The sequence below is a fragment of the Hippocampus bargibanti genome, linkage group LG01 (assembly GCF_051943395.1).
Source record: "Hippocampus bargibanti isolate YZ-2025 linkage group LG01, ASM5194339v1, whole genome shotgun sequence".
NCBI classification, from domain to species: domain Eukaryota; kingdom Metazoa; phylum Chordata; class Actinopteri; order Syngnathiformes; family Syngnathidae; genus Hippocampus; species Hippocampus bargibanti.
In genome coordinates, this window is record NC_142734.1 from 1,817,904 (window position 1) to 1,845,878 (window position 27,975).

General features: G+C 40.5%; 1 protein-coding gene across 3 annotated transcripts in view; it reads right to left on the minus strand.

Annotated features, from left to right (window-relative positions):
• pard3ba (par-3 family cell polarity regulator beta a) overlaps positions 1–27,975 on the minus strand; it is a 90,761-nt gene that overhangs the window by 20,688 nt on the left and 42,098 nt on the right. For 2 of the 3 annotated variants that reach the window (XM_088989002.1, XM_088989154.1), the window contains 6 exons: positions 25,692–25,736; positions 22,106–22,321; positions 20,881–21,082; positions 10,888–10,971; positions 10,541–10,807; positions 6,131–6,236 (listed from right to left, as the gene is read on the minus strand). In XM_088989002.1, coding sequence (XP_088845128.1) covers positions 6,131–6,236; positions 10,541–10,807; positions 10,888–10,971; positions 20,881–21,082; positions 22,106–22,321; positions 25,692–25,736 — 920 coding nt within the window. The remainder of the gene's footprint in view (positions 1–6,130; positions 6,237–10,540; positions 10,808–10,887; positions 10,972–20,880; positions 21,083–22,105; positions 22,322–25,691; positions 25,737–27,975) is intronic. The other variant, XM_088989077.1, reaches the window with a different exon arrangement.

The window sequence follows — 27,975 nt, forward strand, 5'->3', positions numbered from 1 at the left end:
AAACCCCCCTTGGCTTACGAACATTTCGGTTGACGAACGTTACATTGATGAAAATTTTACCTTGGCATACAAACTAGTTTTACTCAAGAGTCAAAACAATGGCTTCAGATTAGGAGAATATGCTTTCTTGTCTAATCCAGTTATGAATATGATTCAAATAGTTCTGAAGAAGAAAGCGTACATGTTTCCAATCGATTAAAGAATTTATTCCGTGTCATTTTGAGGCATCAGGGGTGGGAAATGTCGCACTCAAAAAAGGCAGAAAATGGCGACAAAGCCGTGTAAGAAATTAATCAACCCGTTTCCACAGGCTGATTAATTCCTTACATGGAACTTTGTCGCCCTCTTCTGCCTGTTTTTGGTCCTACACGGCATTTTCAGACCAAAATAGAGCAAAATGCACAGACGTGATGGAAGAACTGCTACAATGAGTCCTTTTTTCGGTCAGGGGCATTCCTTCAGTGACGTCACGTACGGACTCGTCACCAACTCAAAAACAAGACCTCCGGAATATTCAGCGCGATTCTAAAAGGTAAAATATAGCTTTAATATGCGGTGGAATCTTAGTAAAATACACTCAGTAGAAGTCATTTGAAGCCATTTTACAAATTATGGACACAACTAGTCCGGAGACGTCGGTTGTCCTTTAAAGGACAATGTCCTATCGTCGCTGCTCATGACAAATCCTGTTTGGCATTTGAGAATGCTTGGAGAGCAAGTGTCACTTTGTGCTCCGTTGCTATTTTTTTTTTTGCAGAAGCTTTGGGAATTCTCGTTCTTTCAAATGGAGCTCAAGCTACATTTCTGTCACCCGAAACCATCAACTTGTGTCTCCTTTGTCCTGTTGTACTTCCTTCCTGTCAACGCCTCCAAGTGCCTGCCTGTGCCTCCTCCTCATGACAATCCCACAAACGTTAGATGTCGCTTTGTCTCATCCTTCCCGTAGTACCCCCTTAGGGCTTGATTTCTTCTCATTTTCGCCGACTTTGTTCTGTTCCTTTGTCATGTTCTCAGCATCCCTTTGTTTTCTTTCATGTTCTACGTCATCCGGTGTTGTTCCGCAGTCCTGTGTCCCCTTCTCAGTTTAGTGACTCTCGGATTGACTCGCTCTTTTGTCTGAGCAACTTTTTGTGGGTCACGGTACTAACGGCTGACCCGGCAGCAGGCTAGCACAGTAGGAGCTGCCAGCCCTGAACATCATCTACACCGCTGTAGTCGACCTGAGATGTTGGCACCATAAGGTGTACTCGGAGGCACTACTTGTCAGGTCAAAGTGGTGGCTTGTTAGGAGATAGCGTGAGCAGATGAATTCCACCAAGGTATCAATGTAACACATTGGTACAGGACTGAGTGAGATGTGGGAGTGTCAGCCTTATGGTTAGGGTTAGGGTTTAGGGGTGAGGATAAGGGTTAGGGTTAGGGGTTTAGGGTTAGGGTTTAGGGTTTAGGGTTGGGGGTTGGGGGTTGGGGGTTGGGGGTTAGGGGTTGGGGTATTGGGGTGAGGGTTAGGGTCAGGGTTTAGGGTTAGTGTTTAGGGTTGGGGTTTAGGGGTTTTGGGGGTAGGGTTATGGTTTAGGGTTAGGACTTAGGGTTTAGTGGTTATTATTTGGGGTTTAGGGTTTTTAGGGTTTCGGGTTTAGGGTTTGCGGTGAGCAGTTAGCAGTTAGGGTTAGGTTTAGGGTTAGATGTTTGGGTTAAGAGGTTATAATTTGCATTTAGGGGTTAGGGTCTAGGCCCTAAACCCTAAACTTTAGGTGTTAGGGTTAGTGGCTAGGGTTATGGGTTAGGTTTATGGGTTAGGGTTTAGATGTTATAATTGGGTTAGGGGTTAGGTTTAGGGATAGTTGTTAGGGTTAGGTTTAGGTGTTAGGGGTTAGGATTTAGGAGTTAGAATTGGGGTTTAGGGTTAGAGTTTAAGGGTTTGGGTCAGAGTTTATGGGTTAGAGGTTATAATTGGGTTAGGGGTTAGGTTTAGGGGTAGTTGTTAGGGTTAGGTTTAGGTGTTAGGGGTTAGGATTTAGGGGTTAGGATTGGGGTTTAGGGTTAGAGTTTAGGGGTTTGGGTCAGAGTTTAGGGTTAGGGTTTAGGGGTTAGAGGTTTCGGGTTAGGGTAAGGGGTTAGCGTTAGGGTTTAGGCGTTAGGGTTTGGGGTTCCAGAGAGGCACTATACATTTAGCCATGAAAAAGTATTTTTCACAAAGGTGAACAGACTACGAGGGACTTTGTCTGCGCATGCGTGTTTGCAACAGCAAGAGCACATAAGCCATCGATCACCATGACATGTGGCTAAGCGTTTACTTAATGATGTGGGGGTGGATTGGGGGGTTATTTATGAAGTGGTGGCCAAAGTGCGGGAGGGAAGCTAGTAGGGGAAATGTTTGTGACGAAGGAAGGGGGGGCGGTGGCTGGTGGCAGTTGAAGCGGAGACAGCCCAAGGATGCCACATTAAAATATCATCAAGCTGATGGATGTCCGCACCACACACACGATATTGAAAGAAAACACACACAGGCAGGCAGATTTGTTCAGGTTTTGTTTTTTTCTTTCTTGGGTGCCGATAAAGCGCTGGCCATGTCCTCTGACAAGGGGGCAGCATTTCCCCTTTTTTCCACGTTAGCGCTTTTTTCCAGCAACCACCAATACGTATGGATTGCATTGTATTTTGTACATGCAACCCCATTTCAAGCTCATATAACTTCAGACCTATATCATTTAGGAATTAACTCATTTATTCTGATGAAACAATGTATAATACATTTGTGGCAAAAATGTTTTTATATGAACTCATTCATTTCCATTCACAAATGTATTCGGGAATTGAAAATATGACGTAGAGCGCTATTCCCGAATTTGTTTGGGGTTTCTTTTCTTCATGCTTGGGTGCCGATAAAGCACTGGCCATGGCCTCTGGAAATGTATTTTTTCTTTTCCACAAGGGGGCAGCATTTCCATTTTGTCCATGTTGGCGCTTTGTTGCAGCTTTAGCTGTTGTTAAAACGCTATATCAACCAATATGTATGTATCGCATCGTATTTTGTACATCCGCCCCCATTTCAAGCTTATATAACTCCAGACCCATATCATTTAGGAATTAACTCTTTTTTGTGATAAAAGAAGAGTCTAAGATTTCTAAAAGATTTCTAAAAGCTGCATTGAATGTTGACGCAGTCCTAAAACTCAATATTCTCTGGGTTCTGCAATTCAAGTGACAATGACAGGCCAGTCGCCCCTGAAACGATTGCCCTTATACATTTCTACTGTACAGGCAAGGTTAAATTGTTTGAATTTCAAGTTGAGGAAAAATGAAATGCGTCATGTTCTTGGTAACTTAATTGGCATTCCCGCCATTAAAGCCAGACTGACATTCATTTAAAGGATATAGATGATGGGGAGAGATTGTCATCATTACAAGTATGACCTTTTTACAGTTCCCGGGAACATGGGAGCATGGTCAAATTAGAGGGTGGGAGAAGTAGACCGAGGCACCAGGGGAGGAAAGAGTGTGTGTGGAGCGGAATGAAGAAGACGACTACTTTTAGATTTATGGACGGACGCGCGATGATCTCATGACACGCCAGAACGGCATCTCTTAACTGATTGACTGCCAGACCACGTGCAAAAAAAATGTGTCCACTCCAGTGCCAGGGTTTTTGTCATTTTCACTCAAATTGCAGGACCAAGGGCAATTAAAATAGAGGAAAATGAAACAGATCAGCCGGGGTTTTTTTTTTTTGGGGGGGGGGGGTTCAGGGCACGTTGCCCCTTGAAGGTGAAGAGATTTGACCATTTTAAGATACAGTGATACCTTGGTTTACGAACTTAATTGGTTCCCAGACAGAGTGTGTAAGGCGAAAAGTGTGTATTCCAAAAATCATTTCCCATACGAAACCATTAAAATGAGAATAATCCGTTCTCAGGTCCCATAAAACATCATTTTCGACTTTCTAATGTTCTAAGCCTTAAAACTACACAAAATATACCTTATTTTATGTATAATAAATGTGCTATGGTATTATAATTAAAGAAATAAACTGGACTGTATAGTAAAGTGGTTTTATTTACCTTTGTGATGGTCGTTGATGGCTTGATGGAATGGAATGGCCGGTTTCATTGCTCCCCCCAACCTGAGAACAGGGAACTATCGTAGCAGTGTCCGGCACCGCCATGTCTGGACAATATGGAGATATATATATATACAGTAAAGTCTCGTTATATCGATATTCAAGGGAGTCCGAAAAAATATCGATATATCCGACCCTGTTTGCATGTAATTTTCTCCGTGCGTGCATAGAAATAGTATCGATATAACCGGGACTATCGATATATCCGATATCGATATAACGGGACTTTACTGTATATAGGGGCCTTAACTACCAGTAAGACTTTAGTTTGCTGACGAAGTTTCTTGAATAAGAAGCGAAACGTCCGACAGCTTCAAAGAAGTACAGATGACGGCTGAAGAAACCTTTTCATCTCATTTTAATGGTTTCTTATGGGAAATAAATGTTTGGAAGACAAACTTTTTGCCTTACACACACTTTCTGGGAGCCAATTAAGTTGTAAACTGAGGTATCACTGTAAATATAAGTCGATGCTTTGTGAATAAAAGAGATAATCTGCACTTTTCCCCACAGAAATGCATCAAAAGGTCTGCAACACACTTCCTTTATTTGTAAATATCGTCCATTGTCTAACTGCAAATCCTATTTCATTCCGGATTATTTTCCATTCATCTTTTTCCTGTGTTCTTTCCACCACATTTTATTGTCTTGAATTTCCTGTTCTCACCATGTGTGTCCATGCGACAGTGGAGTCATGGCGTTACATTAACGGCTCCTTCGGGGGACAAATATATTTTTATTGCTTTCTGACTGCCGGGAAGGCTGCTCTTTTCTTTTTTTTTTTATTTAAGTAAAAATAAATAAATAATCCGATCACACCCACGCCGGCTGCACCTTTAAAGAACAACCCACACCATTTTTTTTGTTTCCTAAGTGACATCAGAAAAACGTTTTATAGCATCTAAAATACCCAAAACACACAGGCTGATATTTTTAGTCAAATGATAAACACCAATAAAAAACAAAATGAAACTGGTGGGGCTCGATGCCTCCAAGAAGAGTAAGAACCACTGTTCGAGGCGTACCGTCATTGAGTATTACAGTGAAACATTGGCTTACAAACTTAATTGGTTCCCAGAAAGTGTGTGTAAGGCGAAAAGTGTGTATTCCAAACATTAATCTCCCATAGGAAACCATGAAAATGAGAATAATCCGTTCCCAGGTCCCCATAAAACATAATTTTCAACTAAATAAGCCTTTAAAGGACAACCGACACCATTTTTTTGTTTCCTAACTGACATCAGTAAAACGTTTTATAGCATCTAAAATACACAAAACACGCAGGCTGATATTTTTAGTCAAATGCAAAACACCAATAAGAATGACTTAAAGTGTCCCAAAACGACTTCAAAATGACCCAGGAAATTGCGAGTTTCAGAAGGTCCCGCCCCCTTGTTCGTCACGTCACGCCAGGATGTCTTGCCTTGCTCTAGAATCAAAACAATGGCTTCAGATTCGGAGAAGATGCTTTCTTATTACTCATCCAGTTATGAATCTGATTCAAATAGTTCTGAAGAGGAAAGCATACATGTTTGCAATCCATTAAAGAAGTCCTTCCAGATCAATTCAAGGCGATAGGACTCCAATGTAGCGTCCCGGAAAATGCACAAGATGGCGCCCAAGCTCCGTTGGAAATGGGCTGATTTGTCTGCTGGGATTTTGTGTCCACTAGTATCAAATAGTAGTCTTGGTGCAACACACAACGATTCACCATGGCATTATTTATGTATTTTCCTTCTAATTTCGCCATTAACACGGATCAACATGAAGTTTTCAGACCAAACAAAGTACCCAAAATGCATTGTGTGTCGCTTTCTCGGTCAGGGGCGTTCCTTCCGTGACGTCACGTCAGGCATCGTCATCAACTTGAAAACAAGACTTCCTGAATATTCAGCACGAGTCTTAAAACGAGTAAAGTATTTTGACACATCATTTCACCTCTTCTCAAACATTTTGGCTCATTTCTCTTTCTTCATGTCAGGTAAAGAAAACAAAACATATGAAACTCACCCGTTGCGGGTCATTCTCCAGCACTCGACGTCGCGCCGTGTTCAGCTCCTCATAGCCCGGAGCAGCCCGAGGGTACTCCCGCCGCATCTCTTGGGACCACTCATCCCTGTATTGAAATGCACGAGCGCATAAGTGATGTTTGAAGCGTTAGCGCATATCCAGCGCTCACTCAACCCCCAAGTAATTCAAACAGATAGAAAGCTAGCTAGCTGGCTAATAGATAACTAATAGCTAGATATCTATCGAACTGGCTACGTAGCTAGCTAACTATTTGCTATTTATTAGATATCTCGCTATCTATTTGCTATCTACTATCTGCTATCTGAATCTCTCTCCCTCTCACTCCCTCCCTACAGCTAATAGATAGCAAATAGATAGCTCGGTAGCTCGCTCGATAACTTTAAAGGACAACCGACATCACTTTTTTGTTTCTTAACTGACGTCAGAAAAACGTTTTATAGCATCTAAAATACCCAAAACATGCAGTATGATATTTTTAGTCAAATGCAAAACACCAATAAAAATGACGTCCAAAATCTGCAAAAAAATGAACCCGGAAGTGGCCAGTTTCAGAAGGTCCCGCCCCCTTGTTCGTGATGTCACCCCGAGACGTCTTGCCTTGCTGGAGAATCAAAAAAATGGCATCAGGGGTGGGAAATGTCGCACCCAAAAAATGCAGAAAATGGCGACAAAGCCGTGTAAGGATTTATTCAGCCTGTTTCCACAGGCGGACTAATTCCTTACATGGAGCTTTGTCGCCCTCTTCTGCCTCTTTTTGGTCCTACATGAAGTTTTCAGACCAAAGTACAGCAAAATGCATTGACGTGATGGAAGGACTGCTACAATGTGTCCTTTTTTCGGTCAGGGGCGTTCCTTCAGTGACGTAGGGTGAGGACTCGTCACCAACTAAAAAACTTCCGGAATATTCAGCGCGAGTCTTAAAATGTAAAATATAGCTATATGCGGTGGAATCTTTGTAAAATACGCTCAGTCAAAGTCAGTTGAAGTGATTTTACAAATTATGGACACAACTTGTCAGGAGACGTCGGTTGTCCTTAAAGTGTGAATTCATGACCAAAACGCGAGTTCAACTCACTGTACTTTTGTATCTTTAGTTGCTCTTACTATTATGTACTATATTGTGTGGGTCCTGCAATTTCAGTGAAAATGACAAAAACCCTGGCACAGGAGTGGACCCATTTTTTTGCATATCGTCTGGCAGTAAATGAGTTTAAACAAAATAAAAATCTTTCGAGAACAATTATTGAGTTGAATGTCATTGTTGAAACTTAGCTCACTATTGTATTTAATTTAATTAAATATTTTTGAAAGACAATTCTGCCACTGTCCCTTTTTTATCTCTTCACATCACTCCCGAGCTTCGCTACGTTAGTTATGACAAGGGCCCTCTTCCTTAATATCTTTTGACAAGCATAGCCAACCTTTTCCCGCTACAGGTCAGACTATCGCATGGCGCTAATCAAATGTGACGCCCATCAGGACACGCACCTGCCATCGGAGGCACTAATGAAAATGTCCCGCTAGAAAAAATAGACAGCCACTTGGGAGTCCACTGTTCATATCTTGACAGGATGGGGAGAAGAAAGGACGCTGGGCTGGGGGGGGGGGGGTCTTCTGTGGATGACTTAACTTCAAAAACATTTATAATAATAATAATACATTTTACTTATAAGCGCCTTTCAAAACTCTCAAGGTCACTTTATAGTCACAGGATCAGTTTTCCAATGGGGGGGGGGCAGCGGCATCGACACGCACCAGCGTTCACTCAACCCGGAATAAGTCAAATAGATCGAAAGCTAGCTAGATAGCCAGCTAGCCAGATAGATAGCGAATTGATAGCAAATAGATAGCCAGATAGGCACCTAGCCAGATAGCCAGCCAGATAGCTAGCTAGCTAGCTAACAGTTAGATAGCCAGATAGATAGCTAATAGATAGCAAATAGATAGCCAGCTAGGTAGCAAGCTAGGTAGCCAGTCAGATAGCTAGCTAATGGACAGCAAATAGACAGCAAATAGATAACCAGGTAGGTAGCAAGCTAGGTAGCCAGCCAGATAGCCAGCCAGATAACTAGCTAACAGACAGCAAATAGATAGCAGATAGATTGCTAGCGAGGTAGCAAGTTAGGTAGCCAGCCAGATAGCTAGCTAATAACAGGCAAATAGATAGCCAATAGATAGCCAGCTACGTAGCAAGCCAGCCATCCAGATAGCTAGCTAATAGACAGCAAATATATAGCAAATAGATAGCCAGCTAGGTAACAAGCTATGCAGCTACCCAGATAGCCAGCCAGATAGATAGCTAGATAGCTAACAGTTAGCTAGCTAGATAGCCATATAGATAGCTGATAGCAAATAGATAGCCAGCTAGGTCGCGAGCTAGGTAGCCAGTCAGATAGCTAGCTAATAGACAGCAAATAGATAGCAGATAGATTGCTAGCGAGGTAGCAAGTTAGGTAGCCAGCCAGATAGCTAGCTAATAACAGACAAATAGATAGCCAATAGATAGCCAGCTACGTAGCAAGCCAGCCATCCAGATAGCTAGCTAATAGACAGCAAATATATAGCAAATAGATAGCCAGCTAGGTAGCAAGTTAGGTAGTAAGCTAGGTAGCCAGCCAGATAGCTAGCTAATAACAGGCAAATAGAGAGCAAATAGATAGCCACAAGAAGTGCCACAAGAATACATACGACGTCGTTACGCACAATAAACACACATTAAATGTGACTTCCAGTGATTCCTGAAAGCGCCTCATTCATCATGCTAATGCTCAAGGCTAACTCATAAACATTACCAGCAAAGTGAGGGTTCAAGGGGGAGAATAAGACAGAAAATGGCCCAGTAATGAAGCACCCAATACTGGTAAATGAGTTCTAGTGATCTGTCAGGCTGCTGGACTGTAGCTAATTATCCCCACTTCCCCCCTTTTTTGTCTCCAGTCTTCAATGTACGATGCGGCGCTAACACCCAAGCCCACTTTGGTCTATGTTCTTTGCTATGTCTTTCCATCTGTTCCTCTTTTCTTGTCATTCAACTTTGCATATTTGCAAGTCAATAGCATTGACTCTCAAAGGTTTAAAGTATGCGGGGAGCTTTTAAGGTGCCTATATTATTTCATCGGGAGAAGAAGCATTTGCATGATAATACGCTTCAGATTTTACACAGGTTCACTCACGTCGTAAAATTCAAAGACAGAAGTATGAAGGTAGCGACTGTTATGATGTATCGTTCAAGCTGGAGTTAGTATTTACAGTGATACCTTAGCTTATGAACTTAATTGGTTCCCAGACAGTGTAAGGCGAAAAGTGTGTATCCCAAAAAGTAATTTCCCCCAGGAAGCCATTAAAATGAGAATAATCCGTTCCCAGGTCCCCATAAAACATAATTTTCTACTTTTCTACTAATTTTCTAAGCCTTAAAACTACACAACATATACCTTATTTTATGTATAACAAATGTGCTGTGGTATTACAATTAAAGAAATAAACTGTACAGTATAACAAAGTCGTTTTATTTACCTTTGTGATGGTTGTTTATGGCTTGATGGAATGGAGTAGCCGGTTTCACCAACATTAAACACTTGATGAGGAACGTAGCCTTCTTCTTTCACCATCTTGAGGAATGATCCCTTGTAGGTGCTTTCTCTGCGATAATTTTACCTTGTTCCTCATCAATTGTGTTCTGTTGAGCTGTGTTGATAGCTTTTTGCATCAAGTGTACAGATGGCTTGTGCAGGTTGTTTGTGGAGCCTGATCAATGGAATATTTTAACCATGCAGTCTACACTCTGCCTTTGAACTATCAAAGTTGAAACTCTCTCACTGTCATCTGCCTGTCTCTTTAATGTTTAAACCACCTCCCCCTCACTGCTGCGTTCTTGACCAATCATGTGGCTTTAACAGATGACTGGGGGCGGGGATTAGAGGACCAAAACAAGCCGGCTGCCATTTTCTTGTTAGGAGGCTGTAACAGGCTCGTTCGCGAACGACACATCACTCATTGTGGCAACTCCGTGTGTATCTCGAAAAATAGTTTGTATGCCAAGGTAAAATGTTCATATATTTAACGTTTGTAAACCGAAGAGTCCGTAAGCCAAGGGGTTCGTAAACCGAGGTATCACTGTATATCAGAGGGACATTTCATAGTCGAGGTTTTGGAGAGAAAGTCCGAGAGGCCAGACTGAGATGGTTTGGACATGTCCAGAGGAGAGAGAGTGACTATATTGGAAGAAGGAAGTCTGAGCCATGGACTGCCAGGCAGAAGACCAAGAGGAAGACCTAATAGGAGGTTTATGGATGTGGTCAAAGAGGACATGCAGGTAGCTGAGTACAGTGTTACTAATGCACCAAAGTAACTAGTAAAGTCCATAAAGTAACCACTGATCCTTCTCACCTTTGTGCAGGTTGTTGTCTGGACTTGTTGACCTTGGCGTAAAGTCCTGCCAACTCTTCAGCAGAGCCTTGAGGCTGTTTAGGTTCCACGTTGACGGACGTTGCAGGAGAAGGTGTACCGCCAATCTGCTGGAGCGAATTTGGCTGGAGGAAGTTGCTGACCTGGGCGTAGTTAGGGTCGTTGTCATCGTCCTCCACGTCAGGGAGGGAGCGTGAGTCGGGGGTGGGCTGGACAACGTCGATTTCAGTATAACGAGGATCGTAGCTTCTGGTGATAAGGAGGAGGCAGATGTCGCCATGACTTCCAAGGTCATGATTGGTTCATGTCAAAGTCACGTTGATTCGTACCTCTCTCTGATATCGGAAAATCTTTCAAGGTCCTCTTCACTCCAGGCTTCCAGTTTGTTTTTAGCCACTTTCTTCTTCCCAAACCTTTGCAAGAAAGGAACATGGCAGAAGAAATATTCATTGTCTACTTGATCCTGGAAACTCATGTCAACCGAATTCATTTGGATTGATTATATTTGATTAGATGGTCTTTCATTTGTCTCACAGTGGAGACATTGACATTTTAGAGGAGCAAAAACAAAATACAGTGATACATTGGCTTACGAACTTAATTGCTTCCCAGACAGTGTGTAAGGTGAAAAGTGTGTATCCCAAAAATTAATTTCCCATAGGAAACCATTAAAATGAGAATAATCCGTTCCTCGGTCCCCATAATTTTCTACTTTCTAATTTTCTAAGCCTTAAAACAACACAAAAGATACCTTATTTTATGTATAATAAATGTGCTACGGTATTATAATTAAAGAAATAAACTTTACTACATAATAAAGTCATTTTATTGACCTTTGTGATGGTCGTTGATGGCTTGATGGAATGGAGTGGCCGGTTTCATCAGCATTAAACACTTGATGAGGAGCGTAACCTTCTTTCACCATCTTGAGGAATGATCCCTTGCAGGTGCTTTCTCTGCAATAATTTTATCTAATTCAACAACATACAAAGTATCGCACTAAAGCAACTTATGAACAAATTCACCTTACGAACGACCTTTCGCAATGTATCTCGTTTGGGGAGTGTATGTATATTGAATGGAGGCAAACCAATACAGGTTACTGATACAAGCCTTAAACATATTTATATAAACCTTAAACATACGTGTATAAGACTTCAACGTACATTGCATACAAACTATAGCACTAAAGCAACTTACAAACAAATTCACCTTACGAATGATCGTTTGGAACGTACCTCGTTTGTAAGTTTGGGAGTGTCTGTAGATCGAATATGGGCAAACCAATACAGGTTACTTATGCAAGCCAAAAATATATTTATATAAGCCTTAAACATACATTCCATACAGAAGATGGCACTTGAAGCAACTTACAAACGAATTCACATTACGAACGATCCTTCGGAACATATCTCGTTCGTAAGTTGGGGAGTGTCTATGTATATCAGATATCGATAAACCAATATAGGTTACTTATACAAGCATGAAACATTTATTTCAACCATAAACATACTTATATAAGCCTGAAAAATACATTCCATACAAAATATAGAACTTCAAGCAACTAATGAACAAATTCACCTTACGAACGACCTTTAGGAATGTATCTTGTTTGTAAGTTGGGGAGTGTCTGTATATCGAATGGAGGCAAACCAATACAGGTTACTTATACAAGCCTTAAGCATACTTATATAAGCCTTCAGTGTACATTGCATACAAAATGTAGCACTAAAGCAACTTACGAACAAATTCACCTGACGAACGATCGTTCGGAACGTATCTCGTTCGTAAGTTGGGGAGTGTCTGTATTTTTCTTTTTTATACTATATCATGTTCACTAGAGCGGTCAACATGATGCCTTACTCTTAAAATATTTCGATTCTTTCATCTCATCCTTTGCCTGGGCAAAAGTTTTCGTAGGCAAGCTAACGTCTGCGTTTACCTCATTAACAACCAGACACTTTTCATTAGCGTGACAGGAAGCCAAACGGCGCCGTTTCACCACTGGCAAAGCAATTATTAGCATCTTTAGGGTCATTTCCTGGCTGCGGCTTGCATGTTAATGTAGTTCTTTACGCAGCGTTCTCCTCCTGGCTAGGAAGTTAATCCCATACCCGTTTTTTTTTTTTTTTTTCCGCAAAAGAAGCATTGGAGTGACCACGCTTATTTCAGTTTGTGAAGGCAACACCGAGAGCAAACCGCTAATGACCTCACTGCTGCCAGACACAACCTGACCCGGTTGAAAGAAAACAAACAAACAAACAAACGTCAGAGACGTTAGCTTGATCTGCATCAACAGCCGTAATTATATTGACTCATTAGTATTCACAATAGCAGATTGATTTGATTGTGTAAGCAGTTCTATGGCGATTTACTAACGGAGTTACTTAATTAGCATTCCGTGAGGGCAGAGGTCCACAGCTGGACTCATTATACCTGCATTAATTAGGGAGAGGCAACCCAACTGAGGTTTAAATGGTAAAAAAAACACCCTCACATGCATAATGAGGGTGCGACTTTCAATTAGAAATATGTTCCTGCCATGAGCATGGTTGTTATCCCATCCCACACTTTACGTGTGGCTGCCGCTGCTCACCCACAGAAAAAAACAGATCCTGTGACTGTAAAGTGTTCTTGAGAGTTTTGAAAGGCGCTTAGAAATCACATGTATTATTATTATTATTACTGTATCTATTAGCTAGCTGGCTTTCTATCTATTTGAGTTACTTCCGGGTTGAGTGAACGCCGGCGCATGTGGCTGCCCCTGCCCAATCCACTCGCTGATTTGAAAGACGTGCTATCTATTAGCTAGCTAGCTAGCTCGCTAGTTGGCTATCTATTAGTAATTTATTAGCTAGCTAATCTCGTTATCTAGCTGGCTATCTATTTGCTATCTATTAGCTAGCTGGCTTGTTCTCTAGCTAAATATCTATTAGTTATTTATTAGCAAGCTAATCTCGCTATCTAGCTGGCTACCGTACTACATATCTATTTGATATTTATTTGCTGACTAGATATCTAGATGGCTACCTAATTAGCTATCTCTTTGCTAACTCTATGCTACTTATTAGCTATCTATCTATCTATTAGCCAGCTAGCTAACTTTCTATCTACTGTATTTGAGTTATTCCAGGTTGAGTGAACGCTGGCGCATGCTGCTCACCCACAGAAAAACAAATTGCGTGACTGTAAAGTTACCTTGAGAGTTTTGAAAGGCGGTTATAAATGAAATGTATTATTATTATTATTATTATTAAAATGTGAGAGGGGGGAAAAAAATGGGACGAGGGTAGATGAGCGAGCCGGCTACGGGGAGGAATAAAGAGATTAGCTGTCGACAGTGTAGAGTTAATGCTTGAGCGTTGAGGAGCAAGGAGAGCGACTAATCAGCCAAGCAGAACTGTTATCTCAGTAATTAGATTGCTCAGGATGTATTTTGAGAGGCGGGCACATATCTCGCCGCCGTTTGCCACAGAAAAAGAGGCCCGCTCAAGGAGATTAACACTGTCGAGCGCTGAAACAGAGCTTCCCTCTCCTTCATTTGGAAAATGTTCCAGACTGGAAACCGATGAAAAGGTTTCTTCAGCCGTCATCTGTACTTTTTTTGAAGCTGTCGGATTTTTTGCTCGTCATCCTAAAAGCTTCGTCAGCGGACTAAAATTGTGCTGGTAGGTCTGGCCCTATATACATTATACAGTGATACCTTAGCTCACGTTCATTATTGGTTCCCAGAAAGTGTGTGTGTAAGGCGAAAAGTTCGTCTGCCGAACATTTATTTCCCATAAAACACCATTAAAACGAGAATAATCCGTTCCCAGGTCCCCATAAAACATAAATTTCTACTAAATAAGCCTTATAATTACACAAAAAGAGACCTTATTTTATGTATAATAAATGTGCTATTGTATTGTAATTAAATAAATAAACTGTACCATATAATAAAGTCATTTTATTTACCTATGTGATGGTAGTTAATGGCTTGATGGAATGGAGTGGGAGGAGGAGGGAGGGAGGGAGTTACTGTTTGGAAGGAGAGTCACCTTCCATAAGGACTAGCTGCTTTTTATTAATCCAAATAAACCAAAGTTTTTCAACCTCTTCTATGACCGTAGCTTAGACGACACAGAAAGACCTTTAATAGCTTCCTTGTTCTTAAGGATGGTAGCAATGGTCGATTTAGCGTATTGGTACTGGGACGCTAAATCACACAAACGCACACCTCATTCGTGTTTTTCGATGATCTCCGTCTTCTGCTCGATCGTAATTTTCTTTAATGTCTTCTTAGGCTTAACAATAGCCTGTGATGGGGTCTTTTTCGGTCCCATAACAGCATATCGTCAGCGGAGATATCACTGTATCCCTAATGTCCAGAGGTGGCAGTGCCAGACTTATGCTTCGATAGGTTCCTTTCTTTGCGCTTTATTAATATTATTATTTCTTCTTCTTATGATTATTTTCTGGACAATGAGGACTTTTCAAGTTGGGAATGCAGCACCAACCTTGAGGCGGTGCATGATTGTACTTATGAAATCCGACCCGAGGTTCAATTTCGGGTTGATTAGCGATGCAATTCATCAGTTCTGATGGAATTATGACATTTGAATCGACCCTCCAGGACAGCTAATTTGAAGCGTAGACAGACTGAGACGCACTCAGCCGCCGATTGCCCGTCACTCAGCGGCATGTTAAAGGTATTGAACAGGCAACAGGAAACGCTAATGAACGATTAGTCTTTGATCACCGATCGTCATTGAGCGCTAATCTATTCAAGGACTGGACGGCGGAAATGATGACGCATCCGCTGTCCTGTTCGGTCATCTTCATGTCGAGAGTGATGGACAGACTCTCGTTGGTGTTGTTGATATTTGTTTTCCTCTCAGTGGTTATGAAGGGATCTTTTACAGTGATACCTCGGTTTACGAATCCGTTGGTTTATGAACTTTTCGGTTTGCGTACGTTAAATTTATGAAAATTTTACCTTGGTAAAAGAACTATTTTTCAGGAAACTCATCATGCCATCAACGATGATCACAATAAAATGACCTTATTATGCAGTACAGTTTATTTGTTTAATTATAATACTATAGCACATTTATTATACATAAAATAAGGTATATTTTGTGTAGTTTTAAAAATTAGAAAGTAGAAAATTATGTTTTATGGGGACCTGGGAACGGATTATTCTCATTTTAATGGTTTCCTATGGGAAATTAATGTTTGGGATACACACTTTTCACCTTACACACTCTGTCTGGGAACCAATTAAGTTCGTAAGCCAAGGTATCACTGTAATCGTAATCATAATATCAATCCTAATAAATAATAATAATCATGATAATAGCAATAATAATAATAATAATAATAATAATAATAATAATATAATACAATACAATAAAATACAATACAATAGAATATAATAATCATCATAATATCAACAATAATAAGTAATAAGGAATAATAATAATAATAATAATAATAATAATATCAATAAATAATATAATATAATATAATTATATAATATAACATAATATAATAATCATCATAATATCAACAATAATAAGTAATAATAATAATAATAATAATAATAATATAATATAATATAATACAATACAATAAAATAGAATATAATAATCATCATAATATCAACAATAATAAGTAATAAGTAATAATAATAATAATAATAATAATAATAATAATAATAATAATAATAATAATAATATCAATAAATAATATAATATAATATAATTATAATTATATACACATTTTTTAATAGTGTATTGTAGAAAATCTTAAACACTTTCAAAATTAATATTATTTACGCTTTTATAATTAAGGCATGAATTCCAGTTAGCAGACAAAGCAAAATAGACTTCATTTTGGCCCAGTTTGAGGAAAAAGAAGGACAGAGGAGGATGCCGCTGTAACATTTAAAATCTTTTTTTTTTTGGTGTCGGATCAGAAAAGTGCATATTGAGGAAAGAAATGCAGCCAGTGGTTCAGGTGTAAAAAAAAAAAAAAAAATGGAGATGCAGGAGCTTGTTGTGATTGCGTCTTTATCTGCCGATACATATGCATGAGGACTTCCTCATCATCTCATATTTGATTGGCAGCTCACATCCGTGCCAACAACATTGCGGGAAAAGCTGCCCATTGTACTGAACGGATGGCAGAAAGTAGAAGGAAAAATTAATTTGTTTTCTAAGCGGCTGCTGACGGCGATAGCGCTCGCGTCCGTTTGCCAATAGTGGAAAGTTCTCAATTAAAATGGCGCTTCAGCAGCGCTGAAATGATGCAGCGGCTTCTGTGTAAAACTCATTTCCGACAATAATACTGTTTTTTTTTTATATATACATTTGTAAGTGGTGGGGTTGAGAGTGAAAGAATTGGACACACAATTTAATTTTAAACAACTGCTATCAGGAACGGGATACGTTTGAGAATAACAATAGATTCAAGTCACACAAGAATAGACAGATTGGAGAAACAAAATGGTGGATGGACGTGGAAATTAGCGTTTAAGTTAACCCTGATTAAATAAGTAAGTTACAACCGTGGAAAAACTGCCAAACGGACTTTAGCATCAACAATTTATAAGGCCCGTGAAAAGATGAATAGCGATGCGGGAAGGGAGCATGAGTGCTTATCCACAGGAGGGAGCGAGCGTTGAGAAATTGAAGAGCTTAATGTATATTTTATAAAAGGGAATCCTAATATCTATGAATAGGCTCTTGAAGACGCCGCGATAGGGCGGTTAACCGCCTGGAAATGCCAGACGGGATGGCGGATCAAAGAAATGCACGTACAACGCATTTAAGGACAACCGACACCATTTTTTTTGTCTCCTAACTGACGTCAGAAAAACATTTGATAGCATCTAAAATACCCAAAACAGGCAGGCTGATATTTTTAGTCAAATGCAAAACACCAATAAAAATGACATGAAATAAAGTGTCCCAAAACTGCCACAAAATGAGCTCGGAATTGGGCAGATTCAGAAAGCCCCGCCCCCTTGTTTGTGACGTCACTATGGGTCACACACTGCCTCGCTCCAGAATCAAAACAATGGCTTCAGAGAGTTCAAATTGGGAGAAAATGCTATTTAGCTATCTATTGGCGAGCCATCTATTGGCTAGCTATTTAGCTAGCTATCTATTAGCTATCTAGCTAGCAATCTATTAGCTAGCTAGCTATCTAACTTGTCCTGTGACTGAAATGACCTTGAGAGATTTGAAGAGCGCTTGTAAATGAAATGTATTATTATTATTATTATTATTATTAAAAGTCAGTGACTCATACTTCGTGGATATAACTTGGGATAATATAAACTAAAAAAGCCAAAAGGAAAAGAAGCTAGCTAGCTATCTATATATTAGCTATCTAGCTAGCTAGATGTTAGCTATCTATCTAGCTAGATGTTAGCTATCTAGCTAGCTATATATTAGCTAGCTAGCTATATATTAGCTAGCCAGCTATATATTAGCTATATATTATATATTTGGACCACTCCTGTACGACTGAGAGCTTACACAGACGTAGCTATCTAGCTAGCTATGTAGCTATGGCTAGCTATCTAACTTGTCCTTTGACTGAAATGACCTTGACAGTTTTGAAGAGCGCTTGTAAATGAAATGTATTATTATTATTATTACTATTATGATGACTATTATTATTATTATTATAAATAAAGAACAATTCCCCCCAAAAAACAACGACATATAATAGTCCATCAGCGCTTGACAACTAGCTTGCGTTGAAGGCAGTTTCCCAATGACTGTCAGCGAGGCGCATCCTGCCACCATGAGATAGGATAAAAGTGGAACGGCCCATGCTAATTGGCTTGCATCTCTGTCGGATTTCTTATAAACACGACTAAATACGAAGATGCGAAGGTGTTGGGGTGGTTTCATGAGCTTGAATATGATGTAAACACTGTATCACTGCTAGCTTTCATATCTGTAAAAAATGGTGGCGGGTGTGGGGGTGGGGTCTCAGGAAAATGCCGGTGGCTGAACACGGATCCGGAGGCAGGTGGGATTTGTCACCACCCGTCAGGATTTGCCGTGGCACTTTAACGCCGGCACGCATTAGCTAACGGAATTAAGAACAAATTGTCCAATGCTACTTTCAAGTCAGATTGTGAGTCAGAAACCCTGACCTGCTTAGTGCGCCGTACTGGATCAAAGTACAGCGATACTTCGGTTTATGAACTCCTTGGCTTACGAACTTTTCGGTTTACGAACGTTAAATTTATGAATATTTTACCTTGGCGTACAAACTATTTTTCGGGATACACACGGAGCTGCCACAATGAGTGATGTGTCGTTCGCGGACGAGCCCGTTCTCTTAACAAGAAAATGGTGGCCGGCTATTTTTGTCCTCTATTCCTGCCCCCAGTCTTCGGTTAAAGCCACGTGATTGGTCAAGAACGCAGCAGTGATGAGAGGTGGTTTAAACATTAAAGAGACAGGCAGACGATAGAGAGAGAGTGAGAAAATGGATAGAAAACTGTGAAATTTGGACTCCTTTCAAAAGCAGAGTGTAGACTGCGACGAACTAGATAAAATGATGGCAGAGAAAGCACCTACAAGTGATCATTCCTCAAGATGGTGAAAGAAGAAGGCTACGTTCCTCATCAAGTGTTTAATGCTGATAAAACCGGCCACTCCTTTCCATCAAGCCATCTACGACCATCACAAAGGTAAATAAAACGACTTTACTATACAGTACAGATTATTTATTTGGTTACAATACAATACAACATTTATTATACATAAAATACGGTATATTTTGTGTAGTTTTCAGGCTTATTACGTAGAAAATTATGTTTTATGGGGACCTGGAAACGGATTATTCTCATTTTAATAGTTTCTTATGGGAAATAAGTGTTTGGCAGACAAACTTTTTGCCTTACACACACTTTCTGGGATCCAATTACGTTCGTCGTAAAGAATTGAACACACAATTTAATTTTGAACAACTGCAATCGGGAACGGGTTGGTGGGGACAAGCTTGAGAATGTTCCTCTGCCCTTTTATTTCCATGTGATCATGTCCTCCATTATTGCCCTTGACCCTGTCGCCGATTGGATTGCTATCTGCCATCTGCTATCTGTAGCGACAGCCTAATTGAATCTGCCGTGTTAGAAGTGTGGCAATACACCGGCCATACCGTGTCACTGCCAAAAAGATAAGGCGTGTGCTTGTACCAGGGTTGGGCTCACTTACAATCAAGATGGCGGACGTACTGATAAGCGCTTTGGGTGGCTAATGCTCGGGATGGCCGACAATTGCTGTCAAGGCTGCATATATAAAATGGCCGCTGCCCATTGTTGGAAGGGGTCATTTGCCAAAATGTATTGGGAAAGTAATACGTCTGTGTTCGCTCTCAGTCGTAAAGGAGTTGTCCATCGGTGAAAAGGTTTCTTCAGCAGTCATCTGTACTTCTTTGAATCCGGAAATCTTCGTCAGCGAACTAACGTTGTGCTGGTAGCTTTGGCCCTATATATATATCCCTAACGTCCAGGTGTGGCGCTGCCAGACCTCTGCTCTGATAGGTCCCTGGTCTAAGGTAGGGGGGGGGGGGCAGTGGACTACTCCCTAAAGCTAATCTGATTACCTCTATTGTCCTGACTGATTATGGTCTGTGACTGACGATGGTTGCCCCATTTGCCCTGGTATCACCTCATTATCATGAGTAAGCCTATGTAGTAACGATCTAATACGTTCGTTGTAAGAGAAAGTAGTACATAGAGGGACTTACTTGCCCAAATTACTCCAAAAAGTATATCGATGAAAAGGATTCTTCAGTACAGATGACGGCGGAATAAACCTTTTCCTCGATGGACCACTTCTGTACAACTGAGAGCTTACATAGACGTCCAAAAAGTATTAGAAGGTCCGAATATTCATCAGGAGAGATAAACTGAAGATACTTTTTGGGGAAAGTGGCCCGGTATTTGAGTGGTTAGCACACCAGCTTCACAGTGCAGAGGTTGTAAGTTGAAAACCCAGTCCGGTGCGGCCTCCTTGTGTGAAGTATCTATGATCTGCGTGGGTTTTCTCCAGGTACTCCGGTTTCCTCCCACATTCCCAAAAACATCCATGGCAGGTTGATTGACGTTTTCGTGTTTATTATGTTTAAGTCATTATAAGCGTCTTGTTTGTGTCTGTGTGTCCTACGATTGGCTGACAACCGGTTCAGGGTGTCCCCCGCCTAGTGCCCGATGACGGCTGGGATAAACTCCAGCACCCCCCCGCCCCCTGCAACCCTAATGAGACCCTACAAAATGAATGGATGGATGGACTTTTTTGGGGGTCTCTTACCTCAAAAGTGCAAAACCCTTTTTCTTGGACTTCTTCTCCATCTCTGCAGCATCTTCACTCCTCTTCTTCCCTTTGTTCTTTTTCTCTTGTTTCCTCCCGGTGACTTTTGTCGGCATGTTCAAGTCATCAACTTCCAAGTCCTGGCGTGAAGAGCTGCTGACTGGTGTTTCATGACCGGAGCTCCATTCAGACGGGTCATCATCTAATGGGGGAGAAATGGTGGCTTTTATGACGTTGGAATGAAATTTACAGCGGCGCATACGGACAAGACAATACAATACATTTGCGGGACACTTTCATCCCAAAAAATAGTTCATTCCTAAATGATATGGGTCTGGTGTTATATGAGCTTGAAATGGGGGCAGCTGTCCAAAATACAATGCAATGCATACATATTGATTGATATAGCGCTTTAACAACAGCTGAAGCTGGAACAAAGCGCTTAACATGGACAGCTATCAAATACAGGAAATAAAGCAGTGACAAAGATAGTAGAAAGCATCAGGGAGTAAAACCAAGATCAACCTTGTCTTTGACATTTTGAAGTTTAAAGCCTCCCAAAAATTTAATATCTTGGTATATTTATCCCACCCAAGAAGAAAAACAGTCTGTGTCTTATAATTATGAATAATAATCATCATCATCATCATCATAATCATCATATTAATAATAATAATATTAACAAGAGTAACAATCGTAACAAGGGTAACAATAGTAACAATAATAATAATAATAATACATTTCATTTCTAAGCACCTTTCAATACTCTCAAGGTATCACTTAACAGTCACAGGATAGGATTTTCTGTGGGTGAGCAGCGGCAACCACATGCGCCTGCGTTCACTCAACCCTGAAGTAACTGAAATAGATAGAAAGCTAGCTAGCTAGCTAATGGATAGCAAATAAATAGCTAATAGATAGCCAGATAGTCAACACCTATCCAGCTAGACAGCTAATAGCTAGCTAGCTAGCTATTGGATAGCAAACTAAATAGCTAATAGATAGCCAGATAGTCAACAGCTATCCAACTAGACAGCCAGTCAGTTAGACAGCTAATAGCTAGCTAGCTAGCAGATGGGTCGCAAATAAATAGCCAGATAGCCAACAGCTAGCCAGTTAGATAGCTTACAGCCAGCCAGCTAGACAGCAAATAGCTAGCCAGCTAGCTAATGGATAGCTAATAAATAGCTAATAGATAGCCAGAGGTTCTAAAGCCTTGTCTTACCATCTTCAGAAGGTCCTTCATAAGACTTGTCGATGGCAATCCGGAAGCTTTGGTTGCATCCGCGTCCTCGCACCATTTGCGGCCGTGGGCGATGAAACGGGACTTGGCCCTTGAAGTCATTCTGCTGGACTTCAGACATGACCGACTGGAGGCTTTCCAGGGAGCTGGACTTCCACAGACCAAGGGTTGGGCCAAGTGCTCCACCAGCAGGGGGCCCTGGATTGAAGAAAGTAGTAGTTAAAGGACAACCGACGCCTCCGGACAACTTGTGTCCATAATTTGTAAAATCACTTCAAATGACTTCTACCGAGTGTATTTTATTCAGGAAGTCTTGTTTTCGAGTTGATGACGATTCCTGACGTGACGTCACGGAAGGAACGCCCCTGACCGAGAAAGCGACACACAATGCATTTTTGGGTACTTCGTTTGGTCTGAAAACTTCATGTTGATCCGTGTTGAAGGCGAAATTAGAAAGAAAACTACATAAACAACGCGATGTTGAATCGTTGTGTGTTGCACCAAGACTACTATTTGATACTAGTTGACACAAATTCCCAGCAGATAAATCAGCCCATTTCCAACAGAGCTTGGGCGCCATCTTGTGCATTTTCTGGGAGTTACAGTCTCCAGACGCCTCAAAATAATATGGAAGGACTTCTTTAATTGATTCCAAACAATCATGCTTTCCTCTTCAGAACTATTTGAATCCTATTCATAACTGGATGAGTAACAAAAATCTTTTCCGAATCTGAAGCCATTGTTTTGATTCTAGAGCAAGGCAAGACGTTCTTGCGTGACGTCACGAACAAGGGGGCGGGACCTTCTGACACTCGCCATTTCCGAGGTCATTTTGAAGTAGTTTTGGGACACTAAGTAATTTTTATTGGTGTTTTGCATTTGACTAAAAATATCAGCCTGCGTAGTTTGGGTATTTTAGATGTTATAGAACGTTTTTCTGATGTCAGTTAAGAAGTGGAGTGGTGGAGGGTGAAAGTCAAAATATTTCTGTGTGAGAAGGGGTAAAAAAAGGGCCCAATTCCCCTTTTATTGGGGTCTTTTCGAGTCTGGATGTGTTGCCAGCATGTTAAGGTCGGAGTTAAATGAATAATGAGGGTGTAATGGGATGGATGATTGGCGGTAGTCATCATCAGCTCCATCCAACGGAGGGTGAAATCAGTGTTCGTCACATTCCTTGGCTCACTGTGCCATCCCATCATCTCATGGATCATGTCCACCTGATTGCTAGCGATTCAAGCTAGTGCACAAATTCCACCAGCAGCCTAAAAAAGCCCAATGGGACCAGGATGATGACAAGTGGTGGCCGTCGCAGATGTTACGGGTTGAAGGCCAGCTCAATGTTGGCGTGAAGTTGCTTTTTCTTTACATGCGCACGCCCAAAGTGCAGAACCTTCACTCCAAGTTCTGTCGGAAATGATTTACGTATACAGACGACGGTGATACCTCAGCTTACGAACTTAATTGGTTCCCAGAAAGTGTGTGTAAGGCGAAAAGTTCATCTGCCAAACATTTATTTCCCATAAGAAACCATTAAAATGAGAATAATCTGTTATTAGTACAGTGATACCTCGGTTTACGAAGCCCTTAGCTTACGAACTTTTTGGTTTACGAACTTTACATTTATGAAAATTTTACCTTGGCATACGAACTATTTTTCGGGATACACACGGAGATGCCTCAATGAGTGACGTGTCGTTCGCAAACGGCCCAGTTCTCCTAACAACAAAATGGCAGCCGATTGTTTTTGTCCTCTATTCCCCGCCCCCAGTCTTCGGTTAAAGCCATGTGATTGGTCAAGAGGGGAGGTGGTTTAAACATTAAAGAGAAAGGCAGACGACAGTGAGAGAGTTTGAACTTTGATACTTCAAAGGCAGAGTGCAGACTGCAAGGTTAAAATATCGCATCAATCAGGATCCACAAACAACCCGCACAAGCCATCTGTACACTTGATGCAAAAAGCTATCAACCCAGCTAAACAGAACACACTTGATGAGGAACAAGGTAAAATGATGGCAGAGAAAGCACCTACAAGGGATCATTCCTCAAGATGGTGAAAGAAGAAGGCTACGTTCATCATGAAGTGTTTAATGCTAAGGAAACCGGTCACTCTATTCCATCAAGCCATCAACGACCATCACAAAGGTAAATAAAACAACTTTATTATACGGTACAGTTTATTTCTTTAATTATAATATCATAGCACATTTATTATACGTAAAATAACATATATTTTGTGTAGTTTTAAGGCTTAGAAACTAGAAAATTATATTTTATGTGGACCTGGGAACGGATTATTCTCATTTTAATGGTTTCCTATGGGAAATTAATTTTTGGGATACACACTTTTTGCCTTACACACTGTCTGGGAACCAATTAAGTTTGTAAGCCACGGTATCACTGTATTTGGAAGTGAGAAAAATAAAACTCGGAGAATGGAGGTATCCAAAGGAATGAAAGCGCTGAGGGATAAAACAGAGCGCAGCGTAGTACTTCTCCGTGAGAGGAAAAGAGGGTTTTAGCCAGATTAAAAGAAGCCAGAAAGGCCTTTTAAGACTATCCATCTAATGAAATACTAGATGTCAAAGCCATAAAAACCTCCAAGAGAAGAGGCGTAGCGCAGGAAGCCTTACCCGAGACGCCGTGTCAGCAAAAAAAAAAACCAGAAAGACGCAAAAGCATTGTCAATACGCATTAGCAAAGACGTCGGCAGAAGAAGGGAGGAAAATAACAAGAGTGGAAGGCTGCAGAGCATAAATATCATAAATATGATTATTTTTTTCATCGTGTGTTGAAGGGTTTCGGGCAGTTGATGAGACATTCCCAGAAAATCGTCAAAGTAAAGCTACTTCCTGTACTTGTGGGACTGATGATGAGCTCCTAACTATCTATTCGCTAGCTAATGGCTATGTATTCGCTAGCTAATGGCTATCTATTCGCTAGCTAATAGCTATTCACGAGCGAATAGCTATCTATTTGGTAGCTAATAAATAGCTATTGGCTATCTATTAGCTGGCTATTTGCTCGCTAGCTATTAGCTATCTATTCGCTAGCTAGTGGCTGGCTATACACACTAAAAACATTAATAGCTGGTTCCCTTGCTTGTCTTTTCATTTCTTTTCATTTCAAATTGAACTGATGGCTAATGCGGGTTATTTGTGGAGCCTGATTGATGAGAATTTTAACCTTGCAGTTTACAGTCTGCCTTTGAACTATCAAAGTTGAAACAAGTCCAAATTTCACTGTTTTCTATCCATTTTCTCTCACTGTCTCTCTCTGTCATCTGCCTGTCTCTTTAATGTTTAAACCAACTCCCCTCACTGCTGCGTTCTTGACCAATCACGTGGCTTTAACCGATGACTGGGGGGCGGGGAATAGAGAACTAAAACAAGCCGGCTGCCATTTTCTTATTAGGAGAACGGGCCCGTTTGCGAAGGACACGTCACTCATTGAGGCATCTCCGTGTGTATGCCGAAAAATAGTTTGTATGCCAAGGTAAAAGTTTCATAAATTGAACGTTCGTAAAGCGAAAAGTTAAAGTGAAACGATCAATGTAAATTGGACAACTTACCGTTTCTATATTCCGCCAGCGATCTCACATTGCTCTCATCTGCCACTGAAAGAGAGAGAGAGAGAAATTATGGATTCATTGATTCATTGATTAATTACGCTGGGACCGAGAAGACATTAATGTGCTGAATGTCATGCATATTAGCATATTTGACAATAAAGCTGACTTTGATTTTGACTAATCAATTCATTGATTGATTCGTTGATTTACTGATTGATTGATTCACTGATTGGTTATTTGAGTGATTCATTGGTTGATTGATTCATTGGTTGATTGATTGGTTGATTTACTGATTCGTTGATTGATTGATTGATTCATTGATTGATTGATTGATTCATTGATTGATTGATTTAGAGATTTGTTGATTGATTCTTTGATTGCTTGATTCACTGGTTGATTGCTTGATTCACTGGTCGATTGATTGATTCATTGCTTTTTGATTGGTTGATTGATAAATTGGTTGCTTTATTCATATATTCGTTGATTGATTGATTCATTGGTTGCTTGATTGATTCATTGGTTAATTGATTGATTGATTTATTGATTAGTTGATTGATTGATTTAGTGATTTGTTGGTTGATTAATTGATTGAATCATTGGTTGGTTCATTGATTGATTGATTGGTTATTGGTTGATTTATTGATTGGTTTATTGATTGATTCGTTTATTGATTGATTGATTTATTGATTGGTTATTTTGTTTATTATTATTATTTATATGACTTGGAATTTGTGTAAACTTACACCTTCTTTATGCGTGTTACGGCAATTTTTTAATTAACGATTCACCAACGCTTTATTTATGTCGTTTTCCTTCTAATTTCGCCATCAACACGGTGTTTTCAGACGAAAAAAAGTACCCTAAATGCATTGTGTGTCGCTTTCTCGGTCAGGGGCGTTCCCTCCGTGACGTCAGGAATCGTCATCAACTCGGAAACAAGACTTTCTGAATATTCAGCGCGAGTCTTAAAAGGTAAAATATGCGGTGGAATCTTTGTCAAATACGCTCAGTAGAAGTCATTTCAAGTGATTTTACAAATTATGGACGCAACTTGTCCACCGGCGTCGGTTGTCCTTTAAGCTCTGGTCCATACACTTGAGGCTTAAGGCTTTCAAGGTCAACAAAGGGACTTCACCCATTTCAGACAAGTGCTATTGACTAAAAATCGATCGATACAAGAGCATGGACAGACAAAGCAAGACACGTGAGACCGAAAAGCCTTGTAGAGATGCACTGCTCACAAGTGAAGCTCCATTCTTGCTTTAGCCTAAAATGCTAAAGCCATGAAAAGAAAGTCGAGAGTGGAGGAGAAACAAACAAATTGAGAATGGCCGTTAGTGGAGCTGGAGGACAGAGAAAGTGTGTTGGAAAGCCACCCTGGTCCAAAATAAAATGGCAATCAAGTTCGGATTGGTAGAGGCGTGTGCTGCAGGAACAAAAACAAAAAAAAAAAAAAAAAACAATCTGGAGAACCTAATGAACCAGGATTGGAAAACTCCGCCATAGGAGATCGTTGCAGAAGAAATGCTTTCGCTGTGAACAAGGAAAACAACTGAGAAAGAGGCTGGGTGAAAACAACCAGATTGGGAAACACTATAGCACAGGTGTCCAAGTCAAGGCCCGCGGGCCAAATCCGGCCCGCCACAGCATTTTTTTCGGCCCGCGAAAGCAAATCAAACTTGTTAAATTCACATGATGATTGCTAAAATCTGAGCCAAAATGTCATATTTTTGGATGTCAACCACAATAAAAGTCATTATTCTTGACTTCAGATGTGAAAACGAGTTATTCACTAATTTTCTGTGTGCTCTATATGTAATATTTGAAGGGATTTAAACATTCTAATGGGTTCCCCAAATTCATAACGAGGAAACCATAACTACAATGTGGTCCGCGGCAAAAAAATGACTGACACCCCTGCACTATAGAGTAGAACATTAGCTTGTTCACTGGCAGACGATGTGCAAAAAAAAAAATTGTTAATCAATTTCCAGGATCAACAGAAGATTAAGTTTTAGGACGACATCAACATTCGATACAATGTTAGAAAACTTAGCCTCTCTTCTTTTACCAGAAAAAAAGCCATCTAGCCAGCTAGATAGCTATGTATGGGGCTAGCTATCTATTAGATATCTATTAGCAAGCTGGCTTTCTATCTATTTGAGTTACTTCTGGGTTGAGTAAACGCTGGCGTGCGTGGCTGCCGCTGCTCACCCACAGAAAAACTGATCCTGTGACTGTAAAGTGACTTTGAAAGTTTTGAAAGGCGCTTATAAATGAAATG